At 45.8% G+C, this 26641-nt stretch overlaps 1 protein-coding gene and 1 long non-coding RNA gene across 12 annotated transcripts in view; one reads left to right on the top strand and one right to left on the bottom strand.

The window, feature by feature from the left end:
* Positions 1-305: 305 nt before the first annotated feature.
* Positions 306-26641, bottom strand: part of phf21ab (PHD finger protein 21Ab) — a 56877-nt gene continuing 30541 nt past the window's right edge. For 4 of the 11 annotated variants that reach the window (XM_061676440.1, XM_061676438.1, XM_061676443.1 and 1 more), the window contains 11 exons: positions 13092-13178; positions 10008-10337; positions 9817-9930; positions 9697-9748; positions 9517-9596; positions 9299-9359; positions 8462-8562; positions 8080-8235; positions 7801-7876; positions 7574-7677; positions 306-2891 (listed from right to left, as the gene is read on the bottom strand). In XM_061676440.1, the coding sequence (XP_061532424.1) occupies positions 2271-2891; positions 7574-7677; positions 7801-7876; positions 8080-8235; positions 8462-8562; positions 9299-9359; positions 9517-9596; positions 9697-9748; positions 9817-9930; positions 10008-10337; positions 13092-13178 (1782 nt within the window). In that variant the 3' untranslated portion in view covers positions 306-2270. Of the gene's footprint in view, positions 2892-7573; positions 7678-7800; positions 7877-8079; positions 8236-8461; positions 8563-8660; positions 8684-9298; positions 9360-9516; positions 9597-9696; positions 9749-9816; positions 9931-10007; positions 10338-13091; positions 13179-26641 lie in introns of all 11 variants that reach the window. The other 7 variants (XM_061676442.1, XM_061676448.1, XM_061676447.1 and 4 more) reach the window with 5 other exon arrangements.
* Positions 13239-26355, top strand: LOC133402545 (uncharacterized). Its single transcript, XR_009768538.1, has 4 exons — positions 13239-13560; positions 13907-13944; positions 21916-21977; positions 25570-26355. It is a non-coding gene; the product is annotated as an uncharacterized LOC133402545 (long non-coding RNA).

Raw genomic sequence — 26641 nt, 5'->3', positions numbered from 1 at the left:
GCGCGTCACCAGGAACGGGAACGGGAGGACGGAGGGGAGCGTTGGGGGAAGGACCGTGCACCCCGCTCCCGATCCTGGAAGGGGGATTACGTCCCTGTGTCCGGGAGAGGGAGGGCTCGGTTCCCCTCACCTAACACAAATATACATTGTGTACATGAAAACAATAATGATGTCCTCTTCATCTATTTTTCTTAACCTACCTGAGCCCTACCCAGGATAGTTAAATATTGACAGATTTCTTCAAAATGTAAATGTGCATGTGCTCTTGTCCTGGAGGAGGAACAAAAAACGACAAAAAAAAGTGATGGTTTTGAGGATTTATTAGCAAACTGATAAAATAAATAAATAGAAATTGATCAAATGCTCCTAGTGGTGGCTGGTGCCATCCTGTAACCTAGCAACAGTATTTAGTGAAACACTGCATCATCACCATCACAAGAGGAGGAGGCTCAATACAGAGGTAAGAATCCCACCAACATGGCCAACAGAAGACACGTGTGGAACACAAGTCCAAAAAAATAAACACATTCCTTTCCAAAATTATTATGAAAAAATACAAACAATTATACAAAGATTCCCAATGTACACTTGTTCTTAATTAGGAGGGTTAGCGCTACAATGCGTCTGAGCACATGGAAGATTAAAAAAAAAAAAAGTCAGGGGTCACAGGGTCATGTGAAGACAACACGAGAAGGCCACAGTCATGACTGGATGCTCACAAACATTGGGAAATTTGGGGAACACCTTCAGGAATTCCATCCAATGGTGACATGTCACCTAGCAAATTCCATCCGATGGGAACGTCATCTCGGGAATACCATTTAATGGCAACATGTCGCTTGTGTTCTTTGGATAAAAGGACCCTTTTTTGATCCGCCCACTCAGATGACAACTCCTCCCGGCTCCGCCCAATCCAAACAACAAAAAGACAAATGCAAAATGAACGAAACCAATCAGCACAAACTAATGCATAAATAATGTGTAGAAAATTTGCATAAGAAGGCATGCTATGATGGGTGGAGTGGTGGGGGGGGGGGGGGGGGGGGGGGGGGGGGGGGGGGGGACCACACCTTTGTGTTGTAATACTGCTCAAATGAAAGTGCATCACCGCCTCAGCTTCGTCGTAATGACGACCTGGCTGACTTGGCAACCTTTGACCCCTCAATGAGCGAATTGATCAGGTAAAAAAACAAGACCAAAAAAAAACATTTAAGGCAGCAAAACACTGAGCGGCTAATAAGCTGAAGGGGCAAGTCTACACGTCACTGAGAGGCCAATAAGTTGATGGGGCGGGCGGGTCTACGCATCACTGAGCGGCCAATGAAGTGAAGGGGCAGGTCTACGCGTCACAGTGCAAGTCTTGATGAATCGAAGGCACTCAAGGTACCTACTGAAGAGGGCAGAGTCGAGACCACAAAATATGCTAATTGGCTGACAAGTCGTGACCTCAAAAGAGGAAACCAAAAATAAAAAACAGAGGCACCATGAATGACGTAGCAAGACGTGAGCAGTGGCCCCTGCAGTCTCTTCTTGTGCTTCCTCCGAAGTAGGAGGATTCAGATGGTCACATCAAAGAACCAGAAGAAGAAACCAAACTTGTGCTTTTTTTTGGGGGGGGGGGGGGGGGGGGGGGGCTCCGCCCCCTGGCGCATTTGATGCGTTTGGCAGTTAAAGATGGCGGTGGCGGCGGTGGAGGAGCCGGAACACGAAGCGCTTCGTCCCAACACCAGGAAGACATGAACACGTTGTCGTCAGAAAACAAAGCACATCACACGGACACACGAATGACAACTCACAACAACAACGCTGCTCTGGCTCCACCTCATTGGCGCCTGCCTTAGTGAGTGGGGCTACAGTCTCGAGCGGGTGGGTGAGGGGCTGGGTTGCCGCCGCCCAGTCTGAACACTTCAAACGAAAAACTGAGGTGGGTGGAGCGACTTTATTTGAATAGGGTTAGCTAACCTTACGCGGGGTCGGATGGGAGCTGCCGACCGCGCTATTGGACCACGTTCTGAGACAGGCGGCACGGCCCTCCCTCCTGACCGCAGAACCCCGGCCCCCGCCCCGGACCGCCGGGACAGGCACACTCTGGTGTGATGGATTCAGCCTCCTTTCGAGCGTTCCCATGACAACGTCTATGGCTAACTGGCCACACGCGACCAGGCCACTATCTACCATCGACACAGGCTGACAATACGACGCAAACGAACGACACTTACACAGATTGGCAACTTTTTTTTTCTGAATCGTATTCCACGTGAAGGCGACAGTCACTCAGTGCCGCCAAGCACTGGCACAGAATGCTGGGAGGGTTCTGAGGTTTTGTTGTTGCTGTCGCAGATGTCTCGCTTGTCCTGCGCCAGAGTTTCCGGAGGGCTGGCGGTGGCCATCTTGTTCTCAGAGTCGGCAGTGGCGTCCGCGACAGAAGAGGGGCACGGCTGTAGCTCGGTCGTACCATTGGTGGTAGCGAGCGTCGGCGCCTCTGAGGAAGACGCCACACCCACCTGCGGAGACGCGACACTCTCGGCCTCGAAGGCCGCACCCTCCGCCTGTGTCCCGGTCCCTGTCTTAGCTCCTTCCCCATTATTTGGGGCATGCGTGAGGCCGCCCCGACAGTCGGTGTCTCCCGTGGTGGTCTCACTCCTCTCCAGCACACGCTCCCCAGCTTTGTCACTCTGGCCCACGCCACCGGTCTCAAACTTGGGTGGCGCCGACTCTGCTTTGGGCGGCGCCAGAGCGTCTTGGACTCTGATGTTCCTGCCGTCTGGGTCGGCCGCCGTCTGGTTGAAGTTGAAGGCCTGGATGAGGCGGACCAGATGTTTGACCTTGTCCAGAGACAGCTGCATCTCCTTCTGGCGAGCCAGGATGCCATTCTTGGTCTCCATGCATTTCTGACAGAGGGATGACACGTGGAGTCAGCGAACGAGCATGCGGTCTGCAGAGGGTCAATGCGGTGCCACTGTGAGAGATCATCAGATGTGCCGCGGGAAATGATCCAATTTTACTTCATTGATGCAAAAATTATTTATTCAAAACAAATAATGTATCCGTGATCATTAACTGATGCTGGTGACATAGGGTTACAGGATCCTCCACGAGTTGGCAGAAGGCCCCATGAACCCGTGTATCGACATCCTTAAAGTGAACTCCGATTGCAATGACGTTTGGTATACATGATCTCTTTTGACTTGAGAAACATAGTAAGATACAACTTTCCATAATCATTTTGAGATTTATATATATTTTACAAATCGTAATTTCAACATAGGCTGCCATTGTTTTTTCGTTGCAGTGCATTCTGGGTAGTGACGTCAAATGGGGATGTGCCCGACGCCCAGAGTTGTTAGCAGTAGCAGCCCCTGGCAGCGATGAACACTGTTCAGTCATTTCAGTTCGAGCCAGAGTGTGATCAGGGAAATGAGGAGAGTGAGGAAAACAAGAAATGAGGATGAATATGACGGTTGCGAAGAAACTCGAGTTGGTCATATTCAGTGGTGTATTTGTAGCTACTGCTAAAGTGGGCTGATTAAGGTACGTGGCCAGCACCTCCTGTCTTTTGCGCGTCTTTGCTTGTCACACGCGGCCATTTAGGCTCCTTGTGAGGAAAGGATCAAAACAAAGAATCTGGGCTGAAGTGACGAGAACACAGCCGCGGATCTTTCAGCAGCTCAACTCTTCCGACCGCATCCTCCCACCGATTCCTCAACTTTCTCTCTTTGGGAGCACTATGAATGCTTACCACCAGTTTTGCCTTCCGTCCTGATTGGAAATTGCATCCAAAATCAGCGCATTATGGCATTTTTAGCTCTTTTTGCTGACAATAAGTTGTTCGTGGCTAGCTTAGCTCCGCAGAGAGCAGCTACGTAACAATTTTACGACAGTCATTCTACGTCATCATTCCCAGAATGCTTTGCGAACAGTAAAACATGGCAGCGACAGTGTATTAAATTATGGTCTAAAAAAATCTTTTAACTTATAGGAGTAAATTTTATATATATATATATATATATATATATATACACACACACCACTGTATTTCAGTGGTAGGTCAGTAGTTGTAAAATTAAATGTATTTGTCATTTCAATCGGAGCTCACTTTAACCCTAACCTATTCAAACAATAACAGCAAAGTGTTCAGCTAACCAGGCCCAGACTTCACACGTGGTACCTTTGGGAGTAAATTATTCATCATCTGTTCAGTATGAAGGAGGTACCTTGACTTACAAGTATAATTCGTTCAGTCACCAAGCTCGTAACATCATCTACTCGTACATCAAATCAATTGTCCCCCATTGAAATGAATTGAAAAGCCATTAATTTGTTCCAGCAAATTTTACTTTATATTTACTCCACACACAAAAAACTGAGATGTGCAAATGATAAGATCGTATTAATTCACTTACAACTTGCATACAGCTACAAATAAGTATATATTACAAGTAGAGCTGCTGCTATAAAATATTTCAGTATTCAAGTATCATTCTAAACAATTACCAAATAAGTGTTCGGATGAATGACCTTTTCTTGGTTAAAGACAAATTATGAATATACAAGAAAAAATAGCCATTTCACTTAAAAATGAACTGTTTTTCTTTTTTTTTAATAACCAACCATTTTATTTCTTAAATTTGCATTGAGCAACAAACTACATTTTCTTGTCTAGAAAGATTTTCAGTGACAAATTTCAGTTTAAATTTAGCCTTTTTTTCTTCTTAGTATTCTTGGATGAGCTTGACCGGCCTTTAAAAAAAAAAATCCCTACACACACACACACACACACACACACACACACACCTGAAACTTGTGGAAAACCTTTTCAGAAGAGTTGAAGCTGTTATAGCTGTAAAGGGTGAACCGATGTCATATTAAACCCTATTTATTGCCAAGGGAATGTCACTTCAGATCACGTGCGCATCAAGGCAGTTGAGCAAATACCTTTCGCAATATAGTGTAGGTGCTGCTTCCATTAGTGTAGAAAATGTTTTTGTGCCTGAGTCCAAATACATTTTCAGATGTGGTGGCTATGGAGACTGTCTTCACATCACACCACCTGTTGTTGGTATTTTTAACTTGTTAAATCCCGTTATAGAGCCTATGATATCAGCTTTTTCACCTCCCTCTCGTATACCGTGTATCCAAATTTTGTCGCATCTCTCTCTAGACTGCAAATCATACTTCACGGTCACTTTAGCAGTTTGCTGAAGTGGGAAGGCGGCGGGGCGCTCCAATGGCGTTGTCAGCCCTCCATGTTTCTTTTGCTCTTTGCTCCAGTAATGCTATTCTGTCCAGAATTTCTTTCATGTTCTTTTCAAGCCTCTCCATGACTTTATTATTGTCACTTGCCACTTTGGCGTGCTCTTGCCTTAATTAAAAAAACTCAAGTATGGCAGAGTCATGTTCGCCACTGACCAGATTAGGTAACATTTTATTTTGCACTGCTCCCCTTGCCGGGCTTCCCAATGTTGACCATATTTTCCATAAATGTTCTTTGTCGTCTTATTTCACAGATGTATTCACTTTCTGTCGTGTCCTCTTTAGTTAATCGCTAGTTTTGGTTGGTTTTCTCCACAGCTACTTTCCTCACTGCCCTCAAAAACTTCACGCCACCAGAAGTCTAGTTGGGCGTTTGAATAAAGATAATGGCACTTGTAACTGTCAGAACAACACATTTCATTATATATGTAAATTTTTAAATTTATGTTTCACGTTTCAAATAGATTTGATTTCAAGATGTAACTTAAAAAAAGGTTACTAAATACAAATGTAAATATAAGACAATAAATAAGACTTGAATGAGTTGGTTATAAATAACTTGTGAAATGTGCAATACAAAATGGTTTTGTTGTATAAAAACCTTTGTGAAGACATTTTATTGTGCTGGTGTACGGTCACATGAGCCTGGTCTAGTTTGAAGCACTGTGGAATTGTGGGTAAGAAGCGGGAAGACTAAGGACAGATGTGGAAGCATATATGGAGAGAGACATTTGCACTGTGTTCAGGTGCACGCAGTAATTTTACCTTTGCTTATTTGTGTTTCATGCTTAATTGTTTACAATATGCTTTGGTCATATAATGGACATTTCATGTGTATTCAATGTATTGTACAGTGTGTTAGCATTAGCCTCATTCGGACTTCTGTTTTACCCGTAGTTTTCACGGTGTCTCGTGATTTTGTGACATCACCGGGGGAGAAGGAGAAATAAATGAAAATCTGGACATCAGTACGAATCGTGGCCTTATTGCTGGACCGGTGTAGCTACAGCACTATTGTATGAAAAAAGGATCAAAGAAAATAATGAATTGCTTTTTAAGACGTGTCTGTGATGAGCTGTGCCCTGCAGTACTTTTGTTGGAGCTTGGGTGGCTTTGCGCCCCTCTCTCCCTCTCTCTCTTCCTCCCCTTCTCCCAGTATCGGCACCTCCTCGGCCACACACCTGTCACCAATCAGCCTTCATTACCACCTGCATAAAAGCTTGCCAGATCCCAGAAATCCTCGCCAGAGTATTAACATTTTCCTGTGGTACAACGGCTCTCAAGCATATAAGTAAGCTACACCATTCCTCGCTATTTTTCTGACCTCCGTGTTTCTCCTTGTCCTCAGTGCTCCCTCCGTGTCCCTCGCCAAGTTTACTTCTTCCACCACGCCGCCAAGCCAGCCGCCCGTTCTCGCCACCGCCTGCCACACGTTCCCTGCCTCGCCGACAGGCTAAAAACCTTTCATCACAACCTCTTAGCCTCTGCTTGCTTCTGGGTCCAGTCTTAATCAACTCGTGACAGTGTCATTACAGTACACTGGGACAACCAGAAATTCATAACAACTAATGTCGTGTTGTATGTGTGCCTTTAAAGGTCATGGTCTTGTCAGTGATGTCAGGAACATGGCGTGTTAGTGTACATGTGAGCCTCTGGACACAAGCTGTGACCTACAGCAGATCCTTGCGAGTTTGTACTTGTATTTTATTCGTATTATTTGTATTTCTTTTTTATTTGTGTTTGTTTGTTCCATAGTCACTGATGGTGTAGTGGTACACTTGGCTGACTTTGGTGCGGGGAGCGTGGGTTCAGTTCCCACTCAGTGACGGTGTGAATGTGAGTGCAAATGGTCGTCTGTGTCTATATGTGCCCTGCGACTGACTGGCGACCAGTTCAGGGTGTAGTCTGCCTTTCGCCCGAAGTCAGCTGCGATAGGCTCCAGCGTCCCGCGACCCTAACCAGGATAAGCGGTGTTGAAAATGGATGGATGGATGGATGTATGTTTGTTCCATTTAATAAACAGCCGAAAATGCATCGGCGATTGTGGCTCTCCTTGCCCAAATGCATGGGCATCACCCTACCTTATTTGCAAAATTATTTTCACTTCCTTTGAGCAGTCACGTATCTGAAGCTCACTCGTAACTCTTTCTGGCTAGTAACACAAAGCAGAAAAATCCACCAAGCAACGGCTAATATCTTGAAAAACACGGGGCACTCATAAGTCAAGGTACCACTGTATATACTTTCAGCGACATTTTTGTTTGTTGGTGTGCTGTGAGAGTTTTCTATTTTTGCCGAGAATAAGCAAGAGGATGTTTACCGTGATGGAGTTGCTAAGCTGCTTGACTCGCTGTTCCAGCTGCTCACGCTCCAGCCTCAGTTCTGCACTCCACTTGATGAGCTTCTGCTTCTCTTCTTCTTTCGCTGCACAAACGATGAGGAACAGAGCGTTCGTGAGCTGACTTGAATGGATCATGTTTGTATGCCGATGTCAGGTGGGAGAGTGGCCCACGTTCAGCAGTCGACCATGCCCGCCCGGCCGCTCACCTTCTTTGTAGGCGATGTAAGAGTGGACAATGGCCAGTGTCCCGGGCCAGGGAATGGCTTCTTCTTTCTTGAGAATCTGCCAAGACAAGCTGGCACTCATCAGACACGGAAAAGACACGACGGGATCGGGGGAAGGCGAGCGAGCGCGGCGGCACCACCTTGCGGTGAGGCCAACGACACGGACGAGCGTAATGGAGCGGGCGGATGCATGACACAATGGGACAAGTGTGCGGTGTGGATGCTTACAAAGGATTGAACAGTCCTAAAGCGGGCCGTTACCTGATCTTGGCATTTGGGACAGATCCACATGCCTTTAGGAATGCTTTTCAAGGGCGGTTCCAGGCAGTCCAGGTGATAGACACGAGAACACGTGTCGCACATGAGCAACTGGCCACTGCGTCTGCACACAGTGCAGAAGTCCTCATGGATGTCTCCCTGCGAGCAAGAATTGGACCAATCAGTCGCCCTGCCCGCCCACTGAGGCAGCGGACCAGCTTTAGTTGAGTGGGGTGGGGGGTGGGGCTGGTGGTGGGGGGGGGGGGGGGTGGGGGGCTCATGGTGATGTGTGTTAATTTGGCCGAGAGGCTGTTCACTTTGTAAGACTGATGACATGTTGGTGGATGAGTGACAGACGGCCTTCCGCCCCCCCTCGGTTACTTACATCCCCAGAGCTGGGCAGGGGGAGGGGGTTGACGGGGCTGGAGGGGGAGGTCGGGGTGAGGCAGCCCAGCTCCGGGACGCCGCCGTATTTGGGTGGGCGACCTGGGTGAAATGAGACAGACCACAAAGACGGAAAACAAAGAAAAAAAAAAAAAGAAAGATGGAGAGGGGGAAGAACAACAACAGTCTGCGTGACATACCTTAGAAAGGGAGTCGTCGTTGGCTAGCGTGAGGCGGGGGGACGGGAGAGGGGAGGAGGAGGGAGAGGAGTCAGAAGCACAGACAGTGTTAGTGTGCGCGCACGCCGCCATCATGCTAGCTGAGCTGCACGCCACCGCAACATGAAAGAAGTTAGGCCCTTCTGCGCTCCACACGACACGACATCATCAGAGGCAGGAATCAAAGCTGAGACTCGTATGGTTACACTAGGTGTGTGGACACGCCTATTACTCAAGCTTAATTGATCATCTCAAGGCGCACAACCCAATTGTACACAACGCTTTGTTACAGGCGCGACTGGATGAGTCGCTTTTTCCCATCCTGTCATGTATTGGACAGGAAGTGACTTGCTCAGATGCTTCAAAGCGCACTCAACAGCATTAGCGGTGAAAGTGAGTGCAACGTAAACGGCAGCAAGGACAGGAAGCGTGTTAATAGCGACATGAAGAGACACGAGGACAGGACTCGTAAGTCCGGACTGGTCTGGACACCTCGGCCCTGACTCGACATTATTTGACCCGTCAGTTTTGCTTCTATGGCCAGTTAGAAGATCAGCACGTCAGTCACACACTTTGTTGCCGGGCGGGCAGACTGCTCGCCATCACTATGTTATACCGACCTCTCTTCCGGGTCCCCTGGTGCAGAGGGCTGTTCAGGTAACTCACAGCGCTCTTTTTCCTCTGAAACACAAACAGGAAATATTTTTTTTTTTTTAAAACTGCATCGTTTGTCAGCTAATTTACAACTAAGTGAATCAAACGTTAGCGAGCGACCTTCATGCCGCTACAAGGTTAACCTCGACTCATAATCGCGTGTACAACCTTATCGTGAACTTACTTCAGGCTCAAACACAGCGCCGCTGTAGACCGGGTTAGCCGTCGTTCTCCTCTTCCTCTCCTGCCTTTTGCTCTGAATCTCTGCAAACAGTCGCAACGTGTTCAATTCTCCTAAAAAGTGCAAGTGTGCTACAGATGATCAGACAGCTAAGTGGGACAGTGCCACGGAGTAAACACTTACCTTCCAAGTGGTCGTGCGTTACAAGACCCAAGGACACCATGAAGGCCAGTTTCTAGAAGAAAGATGTACAATCAGACCAGCTGTGTGCCGCCATTGGTCATGTCATTGCCCGCTGCCTACCTCCGGACTCTCCTCCTTTTTGGGCCTGGGAGGCAGAGACAAGGGCGGAGTCGACGAAGAGGGGAGCGTGAGCGCCGCCTTGTGCTCAGCTCCACCTCCCGTTTTAACAGTCTGCTGAGAGAGGACGTCGCCAAGAGGTCACGAGACTTGCCACAAGGTCAAAGGATTGGTGCAGGTGCTATTCTTCCTACCTTGGGCTCTGCGGTCAGACTCCTGATCTGCGGGGGCCGGGCGGGGACAGAGGCGGGGTCGGGCGCCCGGGCTGGACTGGCGAGGCAGGCGGCCGTGGTGGGTGAGGTGATGACGATGCCGGTCAAAGGGGCGGAGCCGGTCTTGACGCACGGCTGTCCGTTAACGATGCGCAGCTGGTGAATGGGCGCGGCAGCGGGCGACAGCGACTGCGATAGCTTGGTGGCCAACATGACGGGCCTCTGAAGGAGCTGGGGTGCCGCCATCATGGGTGGGGGAGGGGCAGGGGCGATGGGGACGTTGGCGGGCAAGGCAGGCTTTGGCCTGACCTGCTAATGAACCACAGCCAATTAGAAAACAGCAGCAACACTCAACCAATCTCTGCTGGGTAGTGCCACTGTGATCCCTCTGGTGCACAGTCTGACATGAACCCCTTTAAAGTGGTGGACTGACATAAGCGAAGTTGTGGTGGCCCTGTCAGAACTTGTACTGGCCCCGTATAGTCATGATGTTATGTTTTAGTGATTATTTAGTGTTTTTATACTCTATAATTTAAGTCCCTTAAAGAAATTATTACTAGAATTGCATTCATGACTGACTGTGTAATAACCTCAGTAAAACCACGTCATTGCAATTGCACAATAATAATGGTTCAAAGAATATATCAATTACAAAATTAAAATATTTACTTGGCACTGACATTACAACACTGCTTTATCTTGTGCCTTGACGTACACTATGTATATGTTAGTTATTAATATACAAGTACATGCCTATTGTCAAATATTGGCTGGTTGGTGGGCGAGGCTAAGCTTAGGGGAGCATAAAATGCGTGTGTGTGGAGATGTAGAGTAGTATGAGTTTGATTTACCTTTATTATTTTGTATTTATTGGTGACTATATGTATGTGTTGAAAGGATGCCCTTGAAAATGAGATTATGCATCCCAAGAGGATAGCCTTGAAATAAATACATAATATAGACAATATAATTTTTTCCTGTATAGGTTTTTTTTAATTGAGTTAGCTTTTTTTCTGTTAGTCAAATTAGTTATCACTTTAATGTTGACTATCATAGCTATGCAGATGACAGTTATATTTAGTAGTGTCTCCAGAAGACTACAGCTCAATTGAGGTGTTGTGTCACTGTCTAAAACAAATAACTGGACAATCCAAAATTTCCTTCAATCAAACCACAATGTAACAGAGGTAAAGTGGAACCTCAATTTAACTGATATCGGGAGTAACGGACGATTTGGACAGTACATGTGTCCAAAAAACCGGCGTTGACAAGCCTGTTAGTTTCAGAATTGGCTGCTGTTGTTTACTGGCGCTGTGGCGCAATATAGGCAGAGACTGGGACACACATATTTCCGGGTCACAGCTATACAATATGACAAGAACCAACCAACATACGTGCCTCTGCCTATGTGGCACCCATGTTGAATGTGGCGACATGCTCAACAAAGACATTCATTGACGTGGTGGCCATGTTGAATGTGGCGATATTTCCAGCCAGTGCATTGAAATGGCGGCCATGACGTCAGGAGGTCTATCTCTTGTCGCATAGACCTCTGGTAAACAATGACGTCACCTCGCATTTACATCAAGACAGAGCATGAGATTGAGTGGCGATACAATGACTGTTAGGAGGAGAATAGTACTCGGTGACACACATCTCTGGAATACGCTATTTTTGAGACAGTAACTTTTTTTTTTTTTTTTTTTTGTCAAGCCCTTTGTCTATGGTAACGGATTTGGAAATAGCAAGGTCACCAATTCCCGCCACTCATGAAAGCGACACTACGACAAAAACTGATTGTCAGGATGACCAAGCACTCCAGCATGATAAGTCTGGATAAAATTTATGGGGAACCCTGATTGTAATGATGAATACTTTTTAAAATCCAACCACTGATTTCTACTTCTAAAATACAGTGTTACATATTTATAAATTATTCTTTAAGTATTCCCAGGTACAAGGAATTGGTACCGTAGCAGTTCAAATGTGAAAGTTACCCACCCTTACTTGTATTTATAATTGTCCTCTTAAATTTACATACCCTGGTAGACTTTGTGAAATACTGGGATTTTTTGGGAAAATATGACTGACTGAATGGGGACCATCTCATTATTTTCTTTATTGCAATGTTTTATGATTATGCTACTATGCCATTAAAAATAAGATAGATGTTCTGCCAGGCTATGTAAAGTTCTAAATGCAACTTTACAACTTTATTGCTTGCGCGATATATTTGTTTTGGTTTGTCAGAAAGACTTCTGTCACACAAATCCATTCCACCAATCAAAGGAACCACTAGTACTTTGACTATTTCACCAATCAAATAGAGCCAGCAAGTCACATGCCTGCAAACAAAGCCTCCTAGGGCCCGCCCAGCCAATGGAAACTTTTCTAAGTGATTCATTTACGTGAAACAACCGAGTGCGAGTCGCACAACACCTCTGGCCTCACATTCGATGTGTTTACATTACACACTAGAACACTGTCATCTGCAAATGTCCACATTTCAACCTACAATAACTCCACTTTGATCTTTTCCTCTTTCATACGTGTAAAGAAATGTTTATTTGCTATTGGCTCTATATTGTTGGGCAAAACGTGGATTTACACATTCCTGGTTTATAATTTTGTCGTTTGTTACTCCCCAGTTATTCAGTACTTGTTTAATTGAACTGTAACTAGTAGTTCAACAGAATAATTCTTCCTCGACTCTGCTAGAGATGCAAGTGATAATCAACGTGGTGATGTAATACTCAGTGATAGTGACGGCAGCATTACTCAAGAGGTTTACATCACTTTCAAGTAATGTGGTTAGAACACACGGACAGCCATGAACACAGAACACCACAAAGCACAGGAAAACAACAACCTCCACTGACACGTTAGCCCCCCCAAGCCCACCTGTGGGTCAGTGTGAAAAGAAAATACAAAAATAAACCAACAAAATAAATAAGAGTACAAGGACAGTTTTAATGCCTTGAAGCCGACCGTGGGTGCTTGCTGCCCTCTGCTGGAAAGACCGAGAGACACACACACCATTGGCAGGGTGGTCTTTATGTGACCCACCTGTGTGAGAAAGGTGGCTGGTGTCATCAGTCTAGGAGGAGGAACAAACTGTGGAACTTTGATTGGTTGGGCGCTGGCGGCCTGCAGCTGAGACAAAACCAAAGCAGGTCGCGTCGCTGTTGTCAGCTGACTTGTGCACCGCCTGACTTCACTTCCTGGTTCCTTTTTTACTCCAAGTCAGACATGACTCATCAAATTCAGTGGAACCTCCCTTTACAAATTTAAATCGTTCCGTGACTCCATTCGCAAACCAAGGTCGTGTTTCCATTGAGCAGTGTTGTTTTTGTCAACAATGAAGATGAAAAAATTTAGTTGACAACCCCCATTTTTTCAGGACGAAAACGTGACGCAAAGAGCTAAACGTGGCTCTTTGATAACTAAAACGTTGATGAGACATGCGCAAGTTTTCGTTGACACGACTGGATGAAAGGGTTAGCGCGTCAGTGCTCTGTCAGATGATCATTCAAAGGTAAGCTACAAGTCCTCTTAACATCTCAAACAATGTTTCTCGACGATCGCCTTTGGCTCAATTTCATAGTAAGTGTAAAGTTTTCCATGTAACACCTGCCGCAAATGGGTTGGTAGCTAGCTTCTACTTAAAATGTGTTTTGTTGTTCTAATGTCAATTCATGAACTTGTGTATCCAACATGCCGAGAATTTTGGATGGGCAGCAAGTGCAATGAATTGTCATACTGAGCCGTGTTTGAGTTACTTCCTGAAACATGGAGGCAAATGTATGTTAGACCTCTTGCTGTTCCCATTGTGTCGAAATGCTAGAAAAACTAGAATAAAACCCTTTTAATTTTCGTCACAGGTGTGCTGACGCCTACCTCAGCTGACTTTGGGCGAGAGGTAGGTCAAACGTTCGAAAAATGGATGTGTGGATAGTTTTTGTCGACTAAAACTGAACTCAAACTGTCACATATAGAAATGACGAAAATGTGACAAAGTAAAGCATTTTCTAAAAGAAAACTAATTTGGCTGTCAAAAACAACACTGCCATTGAGATGAATGGAATAAGGGGTTAGGCCCATAACAAAATTATATTTACCTCATTTTTATTGGTGAGTGTTTAAAAATAAATTAAATACTGCACAATACAGAAATATGTGTAAATACACTTTAAAATGAAAAAAAATAACTGTTCAGTAACGAATCACTGAGCAACGTCTGAGCACTGAGCACGCACGCACACATACACACACACACAAACACACGCACACCAGACGCAGGGTCGCACCAGCCACTTTTTTTTGTCATTTATAAATGTCTTATTTGCCTTGGTTCTCTGACCTTGACTGTTGCACACGTCACCTGACCTTTGATATTTGCACATTCAATTAATACTTTTATACTCTATATACTATAGTTTATTTAGCTTTTATAGTTATATTATTTGTACAGTCTTTTGTAGCACCGCGGGCCATTGAGTACCGTAATTTCAATCCTCTGTATGTCTTACGCATATTGAAGAATTGACAATAAATGTACCTTGTACCTTAGCCTTTTTGGATACTGTGTACTGTACCGTTATCACCATGGATATCACTAGCCCAAAATGGCCACCACATCCCACAATGCAACGCCGCTGTTTATCACTGCCAGTCCTCCATATTAACATGGATATTTGAATTCAACAGCCGTCGTCAATGGCAGCGAATGAGTTAAGTCACACGAGTGAAAGACGTCACGTTAAAAACCCAATAAATGGAAGGGGTTTCGCAAGGAACGCTTGACCATGAAGCCTGGGCGGAACCGTTTTTGGTATGCAACCATTCTCTGTGCGAGCAGTTCTCGGTGCAGTTAGCACTCGCTGGCTGGGATCTGGCTTGAGTCTGCTAGCTAGCCTTCACTAGCGCCCGCCTGTTAATGAAAGAAAAACCCACAGTGATCCCAGAAATAACAAAAGGTAATATAAATACAAATGTAATGAAAATTAACCAGTGAAAACCTGACATTGCTTTTGAATTGTCGCCAAATGTAATTATTTGAAGGGGGAAAAAAATACTCATGAAATAGATCTGGACCAAAATGCTGGCACCCTTAGAAAAGACTGAAAATAATTTTACCATAGGGACATGTTCAAACAAGGTGTGTCCTCCAATTAGCATCACAGGTGTCTTCAAACTTGTAATCAGTCAGTTGGCCTATTTAAAGGGTGACAAGTAATCACTGTGCTGTTTGGTGATATGGTGTTTACCACACTTAACATAGACCAGAGGAAGCGAAGAAAAGAGTTGTCTCAGGAGATTAGAAAGAGAATTAGAGACAAGCACGTTAAATGTAAAGGTTATAAGACCATCTCCAAGCAGCTCGATGTTCCTGTGACTATAGTTGCACGTACAGTCTCCTCCAAAAGTATTGGAACGGCAAGGTCAATTCCTCTGTTTTTGTTGTATACTGAAGACATTTGGATTTCAGATCAAAAGATGAATATGAGGCAAAAGTTCAGAATTCAAGCTTTTTATTTCATACCTGGAAAAGCACTTCAAATGAAGAATGCAACAGTCTGGTGAAGTCAATGTGTCAAACACCAAAGGCATGAAAAAGGTGACAGAAAAAAGATCCCTAACCGATCCCCCGGGCCCCCACAGAGAATTTTTGTTATTTTAACATAAATAAAGCGATCTGGAAAATTCTGAAGAGTACTATAACGCAAAATCAACAAATTTTCTTCACGCAGAAAAACATTTATTTACACCGCTCAAGTACAACCACAATTCCAATGAAGTTAGGACGTTGTGTTAAACATAAATAAAAACAGAATACAATGATTTGCAAATCATGTTTGACCTATATTTAATTGAATACACTACAAAGACGATATTTAACGTTCAAACTGATAAACTTTGTTTTTAACAAATAATCATTAACTTAGAATTTTATGTCTGCAACACGTTCCAAAAAAGCCTGGACAGGGTCATGTTTACCACTGTTACATCACCATTTCTTTTAACAACATTCAATAAACGTTTGCGAACTGAGGACACTAATTGTTGAAGCTTTCTAGGTGGAATTCTCTCTCATTCTTGCTTGATGTACAGCTTCAGCTGTTCAACAGTCCGGGATCTCTGTTGTCATATTTTACGCTTCATAATGCGCCACACATTTTCAATGGGAGACAGGTCTGGACTGCGGGCAGGCCAGTCTAGTACCCGCACTCTTTTACTACGAACCCACACTGTTGTAAGACGTGCAGAATGTGGTTTGGCATTGTTTTGCTGAAATAAGCAGGGGCGTCCATGAAAAAGATGTTGCTTGGATGGCAGCATATGTTTTTCCAAAACCTGTATGTACCTTTCAGCATTAATGGTGCCTTCACAGATGTGTAAGTTAACCATGCCATTAGCACTAACACAGCCCCGTACCATCACAGATGCTGGCTTTTGAACTTTGCGTCCATAACAGTCCGGTTGGTTCTTTTCCTCTTTGGCCTGGACATGACGTCCACAATTTCCCAAAAAAACTTGAAACGTGGACTCGTCGGACCACAGAACACTTTTCCACCTTGTCCTTGTCAGTCCAACTTGGATGAGCTCGGGCCCAGAGAAGCTAGCGGCTTTTCTGGATGTTGTTCATCAATGGCTTTTGCTTTGCATAGTAGAGTTTCAAGTTGCACTTAGGGATGTAGCGCCGAACTGTATTTACTGACATTGGTTTTCTGAAATGTTCCTGAGCCCATGTGGTGATATCCTTTACACATTGATGTCGGTTTGTGATGCAGTGCCGCCTGAGGGATCGAAGGTCACGGGCATTCAATGTTGGTTTTCGGCCTTGCCGCTTACATGCAGTGATTTCTCCAGATTCTCTGAACCTTTTGATGATGATATGGACCATAGATGATCCATCCATCCATCCATTGTCTTCCACTTATCAGAGGTCGGGTCGCAGGGGCAGCAGCCTCAGCAGGGAAACCCAGACTTGCCACTGTCCCCAGCCAATTCCCTCTAGCTCTTCCGAGGGGATCCCGAGGCAAGCCGAGAGACGTAGTCTCTCCAGCGTGTCCTGGGTCTCCTCCCGGTGGGAGGTGCCCGGAACACCTCACCAGGGAGGCATCCACGAGGCATCCTAAACAGATCCCTGAGCCACCTCATCTGGCTCCTCTCAATGCGGAGGAGCAGCGACTCTACTCTGAGCCCCTCCCGGATGACAGAGCTTCTCACCCTGTCTCTAAGGGAGAGCCCTGACACCCTGCGGAGGAAACTCATTTCGGCCTCTTGTATCCGCGATCTTGTTCTTTCGGTCACGACCCACAGCTCGTGAATCATAGGTGAGGGTAGGAACATAGATCGACCGGTAAATTGAGAGAGTCGCCTTTCGGCTTAGCTCCTTCTTTACCACACCGGATCAATACAAAGTCCGCACACTGCAGACGCTGCACCGATCCGCCTGTCGATCTATCGTTCCATTCTTGCCTCACCTGTGTACAAGACCCCGAGATACTTGAACTCCTCCAATTGGGGAAGGATCTCATCCCCGACCCGGAGAGGGCACACCACCCTTACCCGACTGAGGACCATGGTCTCAGATTTGGAGATGCTGATTTTCATCCCAGCCGCTTCACACTCTGCTGATCTCCAACTCTCCAGTGAGAGTTGGAGATCATGGCTTGATGAAGCCAACAGAACCACATCATCTGCAAAAAGCAGAGATGCAATTCTGAAGCCACCAAAACCCCCTCTACGCCTCGGTTGCGCCTAGAAATTCTGTCCATAAAAGTTATGAACAGAATCGGTGGGCAGCCTTGGCGGAGTCCAACCCTCACCGGAAACGAGCCCGACTTACTGCCGGCATTGCGGACCAAACTCTGACTCCGGTCGTTCAGGGACCGAACAGCCCGTATACCCCCCGAAGCACCCCCGACAAGACTCCACGAGGGACACGGTCGAATGCCTTCTCCAAGTGTAGACTGGTTGGGCGACCTCCCATGCACCCTCGAGGACCCTGCCGAGGGAGAAGAGCTGGTCTACTGTTCCACGGCCATGACGAAAACCACACTGCTCCTCCTGAATCTGAGATTCGACTTCCCGACAGACCCTCCTCTCCAGCACCCCTGAATAGACCATACCAGGGAGGCTGAGGAGTGTGATCCCCCTGTAGTTGGAACACACCTTCCGGAGGGGGCCCACCACCCCAGTCTGCCAATCCAGAGGCACTATCCCCGATGTCCACGCGATGTTGCAGAGGCGCGTCAACTAGGACAGCCCCACAACATCCAGAGCCTTTAGGAACTCCGCGCAAATCTAATCCACCCATGGGGCATTGCCACCAAGGAGGTTTTTTACCACCTCGGTGACCTCAACCCCAGAGATAAGAGAGCCCGCCTCAGAGAACCCAGACTCTGGTTCCTCAAGGGAAGGCGTGTCGGTGAAATTGAGGAGGTCTTCGAAGTATTCTCCCCACCGATTCACAGCGTCCCGAGTCGAGGTCAGCAGCGCCCCATCCCCACTATACACAGTGTTGGTGGTGCAGTGCTTTCCCCTCCTGAGAAGCTGGTGTGTCCCCCGCCTCCCCCAGGACGTGGGTGAAGTTGTGCCGGAGGTGGGAGTTGAAACGCCTTCTGACAGGGGATTCTGCCAGACGTTCCCACCAGACCCTCACAATATGTTTGGGCCTGCCACGTCGGACTGGCATCTTCCCCCACCATCGGAGCCAACTCACCACCAGGTGGTGATCAATTGACAGTTCTGCCCCTCTCTTCACCGAGTGTCCAAGACATGTGGCCGCAAGACTGATGGCACGACCACAAAGTCGATCATTGAATGGCGACCTAGGGTGTCCTGGTGCCAAGTGCATGTGTGGACACACTTATGCTTGAACATGGTGTTCGTTATGGACAATCTGTGGTGAGCACAGAAGTCCAATAACAGAACACCACTCGGTTTCCGATCGAGGGGGCCGTTCCTTCCAATCACGCTCTTCCAGGTCTCACTGTCATTGCCTACGTGAGCATTGAAGTCCCCCAGTAGAACGATGGAGTCCCCAGCGGGAGCGCTCTCCGGCACTCCCTCTAAGGACTCCAAAAAGGGTGGGTACTCTGAACTGCTGTTTGGTGCATAGGCACAAACAACAGTCAGTACCTGTCCCCCCACCCGAAGGCGGAGGGAGGCTACCCTCTCGTCCACAGGGGTGAAACCCAACGTACAGGCGACTCGCCCCATCTTTGCTTGTGAATGACTGAGCAATTCAGGGAAGCTCCATTTATACCTAATCATGGCACCTACATGTTCCCAATTAGCCTGCTCACCTGTGGGATGTTCCAAACAGGTGTTTGATAAGCATTCCGCTACTCTCTCAGTCTTTTTTGCCACCTGTGCCAGCTTTTTTGGAAGTCTTTTTTTTTCTAAGGTAATGATTATTTGCTAAAAACAAAGTTTATCAGTTTGAACATTAAATAGCTTGTCTTTGTAGTGTATTGAATTAAATATAGGTCGAAGATGATTTGCAAATCATTGTATTCTGTTTTTATTTATGTTTAACACAATGTCCGAACTTCATTGGAATTGTACATGTTGATGTACAAATTTAAGAAAAAAAATTTAATTTGCCTAATTTCTTTGCTTTTTTTAGTTGGCATCCAACTTGAGCCAGGCCATCTCCACCTGCACCTGATGCCTGCTTTAAGATATGCCACATGAATAGCATCCTCCTCTTTAAGCACTCTCATTCTGGAAAAGAATTGACTAAAACCATTGTCTGTTTCACTTAATTTTTCACTATTAGCAACTTCAAAGGCTCATCCCAAATGCATCCTCCAGGAAAATATTAGTACAGTATTTTTCCATTTTTATTGGCCATTTCTGAATTGGACGTTAGTTCGTTCTGTGTTGTGACATAAACCCGAACATCGCTCCGTCGCTTAATACATTTAACATTAACATCCGTAAACTAATTAGATAATTGTTTCCTAATTAATACAAGATGTACTAGCAGAACAGCTCGTCGCCGATGTTCCGTGAGCTTCGCGGTTTCACTGGGACCGCAACCAGGACCACGACCTATAGCACCTCAACGAGAAAATACAAAAGACCAGTGCAACAAATACGACACTGGCTGATCTGATGAGCAATGTATGGTCACAGGCTTGATGCAATTATTGCAAGTAAGGGTTATGCGACCAAATAATAAAATAATAAATGTTATTCACTAAATTAATAATGTCGGTTCCAGTACTTTTACTCACTTGAAAAGTGGCTGGGTTCAAACAAAAGGTGATCTGTCCTGAGTTGTTTAGCACATCTAGATTTAAATACTATCAAATAAAAGCTGTAATTCTGAACTTTTGTCTCATATTGATCCTTTGATCTGAAACCCAAATGTCTTCAGTATACAACAAAAACAAAGGAATTAATTGACCTTGCCGTTCCAATACCTTTGGAGGGGACTGTATTATTCTGAAATTGAAGATCCACGGGACTGTAGCAAATCTCCCTGGACGTGGCCACAGGAGGAACATTGATGACAAACTGAAAATACGTATACTACGAATGGTATAAAAAGAACCCAGAACAACCTCCAAAGAAATTAAAGGTGAACTCCAAGGTCAAGGTACATTAGTGTCAGATCACACCGTCCATCGTCGTTAGAGCCAAAGTGGACTTCATGGGGGACGACCAAGGAGGACACTACTGTTGAAAATAAATCATAAAAAAGCCTGGCATTTGCAAAACGGCATGCTGAGAAGCCACAAAGCTTCTGGGAGAACGTCCTATGGCCAGACGAGACAAAACTAGAACATTTTGGCAAGCACATCAGCTCTATGTTCACAGATGCAAAAATGAAGCATATCAAGAAAAGAACACTGTCCCCACTGTGAAACAAAGAGGAGGCTCTGTTATGTTCTGGGGCTGCTTTTCTGTATCTGGTAGAGGGTGTCTTGAATTTGTGCAGGGTACAATAAAATCTCAAGACTATCAAGATATTCTTGAGAAAAATGTGCTGTCCAGCGTCAGAAAGCTTGGTCGCATTTGCAGGTCATGGGTCTTGCAACAGGATAATGACCCAAAACACACACAATAACTAGAGATGTGAACAGCTATTAAGGGCCCTCGCACACCTGGACACTTTGGGGTATTGGTACGTTGGGGTGATGGCACATTGCTGAGCCACTGAATAAAAATGCCCACCACACTTTTCATATTTATAATCGCGTAAAATTGTATATCATAATCATTCCACTTAATTATTTGCAGGATGACAAAACAGCATGGCAAACAGCAGGTGCCCACGGCAACAGCATTAGACAATATGAAAAGCTTTGCATCTCCAATATCTTTAGATGAGACACCCAAAGTTTGAAGTCGAATGGACACAATCTGTAGAGGGAGCTTGTGAAACTATGACGGCTGTAAAAGGGGAAAAATAGGTCAGAATTTGAAAGTAAATTGAAAATAGCAGACTTCCTGGTGGGTGTAAAGTACAGCTCCAAGAGACTTTTTTTGTAGGTCTTAGGCTTTTACATAGGCCTCCCAATGTTGGTAGATGTAGGTGAAACATGCAACCGGAGCTGCTTTATTGTAGGGGGCGCTACTGAGCCATTTTTTTTTTTTAATTGCACAATAAACATTAAATATTGAAATGCTCGCCAGGCTTGATGTGTGTGCACAGTTACATGAGTTTGCTGGGAGCAGTACATTAAAATGTAGATGAAATTTTTTTCCCCACTGTGTGGCGGTATACGTATAACAAAAGATTGTCATACAGATGTATTCAGGGTGTGACTGATATGAAACGTGTAGTTTTGTTAGCATTTTCTGTTTTGTGCCCCGCCCCATCATATAGTATGGCGAAATAGAAAACATTTAACAACTTTTATTGTCCCAGGTCTGGAGATGCTACACAGCAAGTTTGAAGTCAATCGGATGAAAGCTGAATGGTCGTAAAAGGTCAAAAAATTTATATTTAAATCTTATATTTAAAAATCAAAACTCACTAACTGTTCATTTTATAATGTGGTTTCTTCTGACTTTTTTTGTATGTCTCTGGGTGCTACACATACCTCCCAACTTTCGTAGCCATAGGTAAAACGTATTGGAGCGGGCCAAAATTTTTTAGATTTTTAGGGGGCGCTACAGAGCCATTTTCTTCGTAATCGTGTACAAATACTTTTTTCGCCAGGCCTGATGTGCGTGCAAACTTTGGTTCAAATCGGGACAGGTTTAGGCCCTCAAAAATGCGATTCATTGTAAGAATAACACTGGGGAACGATTTGAAAAAATAATTCTGAGTTAGATTTGTATGCTGATTAAAACTAAAATTGGCATGCAAATTCCAAAATTGCAGTCAGTTTTTCTCTAGCATGTCAAGTTTTTTTCTCCACAGCTTACCCTCCAGATAAGCAAAATTCCACTGATTAGCTATAGTAAGACTTGCCAGCTGATTACGATTCGACTCATCTACAGCTATGTGGCAACTTGTTTGTGCAGTCACATTTGAGATGGTGCGGTGAGAGATGTGTGCAGCTCCCAATAGGTCAGTACTATCAATATCTGCAAACAGAAAGCTAGCATAGTAGGATTTAAGAGTATTTGTGCCATATCCTTTGTAAAACATAATACTGTTAAAAATTGCAGTTTATTTCATTGTATATCAAGATTTGAAAAGTTTTATAAAGCAAGCAAATATCTGTTAAGTACAGTATTTTTCATATTGTTTAAGAAAACAGGGATCTATAGATCAAAAACTTGACGCGATTTATAAAAACTCAGATCAGTTTTGAATTTCGCACACAAAAATTGTTAAAAACAGCTGCTCAACAAAAATTGTGTTCCCCAGAAAAAGAAGAATTTCTATGATTACAATAGGACCCTTGCAGCGGTCGCTGCTTGGGCCTTAATAATGCAAGGCAATTATAGCGCTTTTTTTGGCACTCAATGTAGCTTTACAATTTCATGCATTATTCATTCACTCGCCCTCCCTGAGCCGTCACCTTATTGTGGTGGAGGGGTTTGTGTGTCCCAATGATCCTAGGAGCTAGGTTGTCTGGGGCATTATGCCCCTGGTAGGTTCACCCATGGCAAACAGGTCCTACGTGAGGGACCAGACAAAGCATGACTCAAAGATCCACAATGATGATTACAAACATTGAAAGACGTTTTCCCGCAGTTCCATGAAGAAGAGAGGGGCGGAGCTATCAACCGATCACCACGTGGTGGTGAGTTAGTTCCGATGGTGGAGGAAGATGCCGGGGCCCAACCTGGCAAACCCCAGTGTGTTGTTGTGATAGTGTGCTCGGAACATCTGGCACAGTCCCCTGTCAGAAGGAGTTTCAACTCCCACCTCTGGCAGAACTTCGCCCAAGTCCCGGGAGGCAGGGGACATTGAGTCTGAGTGAACAATGTTCCACACCTCCATTGTTGAGGCGGCCAATCAGAATTGTGGCCATAAGGTGGCAATTGATGAGATCCACCCGGAGTTCCTAAAGGCTCTGGAAGCTGTGGGGCTGTGCCGGTTGACACAGCTCTGCAACATTGCATGATCATCGGGGACAGTGCCTCTGGACTGGCAGACCGTGGTGGTGGTCCCCCTTTTTAAGACGGGGGAACGGAGTGTGTGTTCCAACTACAGGGGGAATCACACTCCTCAGCCTCCCTGATAAGGTCTATTTGGGGGTCCTGGAGAGGAGGGTCCATCTGGAAATCGAATCTCAGTTTCAGGAGGAGCAGTGTGGTTTTTGTCCTGGCCGTTGAACAGTGGATAAGCTCTACACCCTCGGCAGGGTCCTCGAGGGTGCATGGGAGTTTGCCCAACCAGTCTACATGTGCTTTGTGGACTTGGAGAAGGGATTCGACCGTGTCCCTCGTGGAGTCCAGTGGATGGTGCTCCCAGAGTATGGGATACCGGACCCTTTAATAGAGGCTGTTCGGTCCCTGTACAGCCAGTGTCAGAGTTTGGTCTGCATTGCCTGCTGTAAGTCAGATTCGTCTCCAGTGAAGGTTGGACTCCGCCAAGGCTGCCCTTTGTCACCAGTTCTTTTCATAACTTTTATGGACAGAATTTCTAGGTGTTGAAGGGGTCCGGTTTGGTGACCTTGGTATAACATCTCTGCTTTTTGCAGATCATGTGGTTGTGATGGCTTCATCAAGCCGCGATCGCCAACTCCCGCTGGAGCGATTCGCAGCAGAGTGTGACGCAGTTGGGATAAGAATCAGCACCTCCAAATCTGAGATCATGGTCCTCAGTCGGAGAAGGGTGGAGTGCCTGCCCTCTCCGTGTCGGGAATGAGTTCCTACCCCAAGTGGGGCAAGTATCAAGTATCTCAGGGTCTTGTTCATGAGATCGACAGGCAGATCGGTGCAGCGTCTGCAGTGACGCGGACTCGGTACGAGTCTGTCGTGATCAAGAAGGAGGTGAGCCGAAAGGCTCAGCTCTCGATTTATTAGTCAATCTACGTTCCTACCCTTACCTACGGTCACGAGCTCTGGGTCATGACCAAATTAACAAGATCGTCGATACAAGAGGCTGAAATTTGTTTCTTCCGCAGGATATCAGGGCTCTATTTTAGAGAGAGGGTGAGAAGCTCAGACATCCGGTAGGGGCTCTGAGTTAAGCTGCTTCTCCTCCGCATAGAGAGGAGCCCGTTGAGGTGGCTCAGGCATCTGATAAAGATGCCTCCTGGACACCTCCCTGGTGAAGTATTCCGGCCACGTCCCACCGGGAGAACCCCAGGGGGTGACCCAGGACAAACTGGAGAGCCTATATCTTCAAGCTGGCCTGGGAACATCTAGGGATCTGACCGGAAGCGCAGGGCGAAGTGGCTGGGGAGCTTAAGCTGTTGCCCCCATGGCCCAACCTTGAAAAAGCAGAAGAGAATGAACGAATGAATATTCTTTCACTCCTCAGTCACACCTGGTGGTGGGAAGCTACTTGTGTATCCACAGCCGCCCTCGGGCAGTCTGACCCCAGCGTGGCTGCCATTCTGCACCTCCAACCACCACCAAACATCCAACCACATTCATCCGTAGGCAATGCGGGTTAAGTGTCTTGCCCAGGAACACGACGACAACATATGCTCGGACAGGGATATGAACCAGTGACCCTCTGGTTGCAGTGTGTACGCTTGCCCTCTGCACCAAGCCGCCCACAGTGGCCTTCCATGAGCCCTGATCTAAATCCTATAGAACGTCTGCAGAAGGAGCTGAAACATGCCGTCTGGAGAAAACACCCTTCAAGCCTGAGACAAATTGAGCAGTTTACTCATGAAGAGTGGGTCAAAATACCTGCTGAGAGGTGCAGAAGTCGAAAGGTGAATGTTACAAAAATACTTTGATTGCAGTGTTTGCCTCAAAAGGTTGTGCAACAAAACGTCCTGGCCAGTTTCACAAGTTTGTTTTTTTAAATAATTGTGTTAAACCACAATTCCAAAGCAATGTCTAATTTTCATTCCAATTTTAATTTTCATTACATTGTTATTTATTCTTATATTTGTCAGATTCAAGTTATTTCTGTGACTACTGTGGGTTTTTCTTTCATTAACAGAGGGATACCAACAATTTGGTCCACGAGTGTATGTGACCCACAGGATGCGGTGCAAGAAAAGACAACTGAGCCTTCTGCACGTCCACCATTGACACAATTTAATGTTGTGGCTGATTTCCTAGAGCAAGCCCAACATACTTTGTCTGGAATGACAAAACTCCTTGCAGTATGACATAATCCATAACCAACGATTTGCCCTACAACGCCAAAGTGAAAGGTCTAGCATGGTTGATTTTTTTGGGATATCTTCCGTGTAGTGTGACATGTCAACGAGAACCCTCCGACATATCACCTGACGTCAACCAACAGGATTGCATCTTACAATGCCCCATCGGCTTCCTTGCTCGTCATTGTCAACATTTGTGCGTACGCACAAACCAATGTTTACTGAAACTTTGGAGCAGGAGTGTCAAACTCATTTTTGTCAAGGCCCACACTGAAGTTATAGATTCCTTTAGAGGGCCATTACGACTGTGAAACCACATAAATGTATCATCGCCTCATCTTATTACATAAAGTATTCATACAAAAAATTATGGATAACTACTGTAATTTCTCGTGTATAATGCGCAACCATGTGTAATACGCACCCCCAAAGTTGACCAAAAGTCTGGAAAACCCTTCTACCCATGTATAATGCCTTTTTACAATCCATGATTTTGCTTCTACCCATATGATCAAAACCCACCCTTGAGGACCAAACAGGTCTGCGGATGATGCAGTCAAAATGGGACTGGACTTCATCCTGGAACACCTTGACAGTGCAGGGACCTACGCGAGGATCCTGTTCGTGGACTTCAGCTCAGCATTCAACACCATCAACCCTGAACTCCTTTCCTCCAAGTTTCTCCAGCTCAGCGTCTCACCTGCCATCTACCAGTGGATTTTTACAGCTTCCTGAATGCCAGGACACAGCAGGTGAGGCTGGGGGAGGCCACCTCATCCACACGCTGCCTCAGCACTGGGGCGCGCCAAGGTTGTGTCCTCTCTCCGCTGCTCTTCTCTCTCTACACGAACGACTGCACCTCAACGCACCCGGCTGTCAATCTCCTGAAGTTTGCAGATGACACCA

This window comes from Phycodurus eques, chromosome 5, assembly GCF_024500275.1.
Source record: "Phycodurus eques isolate BA_2022a chromosome 5, UOR_Pequ_1.1, whole genome shotgun sequence".
Lineage (NCBI taxonomy): Eukaryota > Metazoa > Chordata > Actinopteri > Syngnathiformes > Syngnathidae > Phycodurus > Phycodurus eques.
Note: the sequence above shows the minus strand (reverse complement) of the source record. Positions and strands in the feature narration are given on the sequence as shown.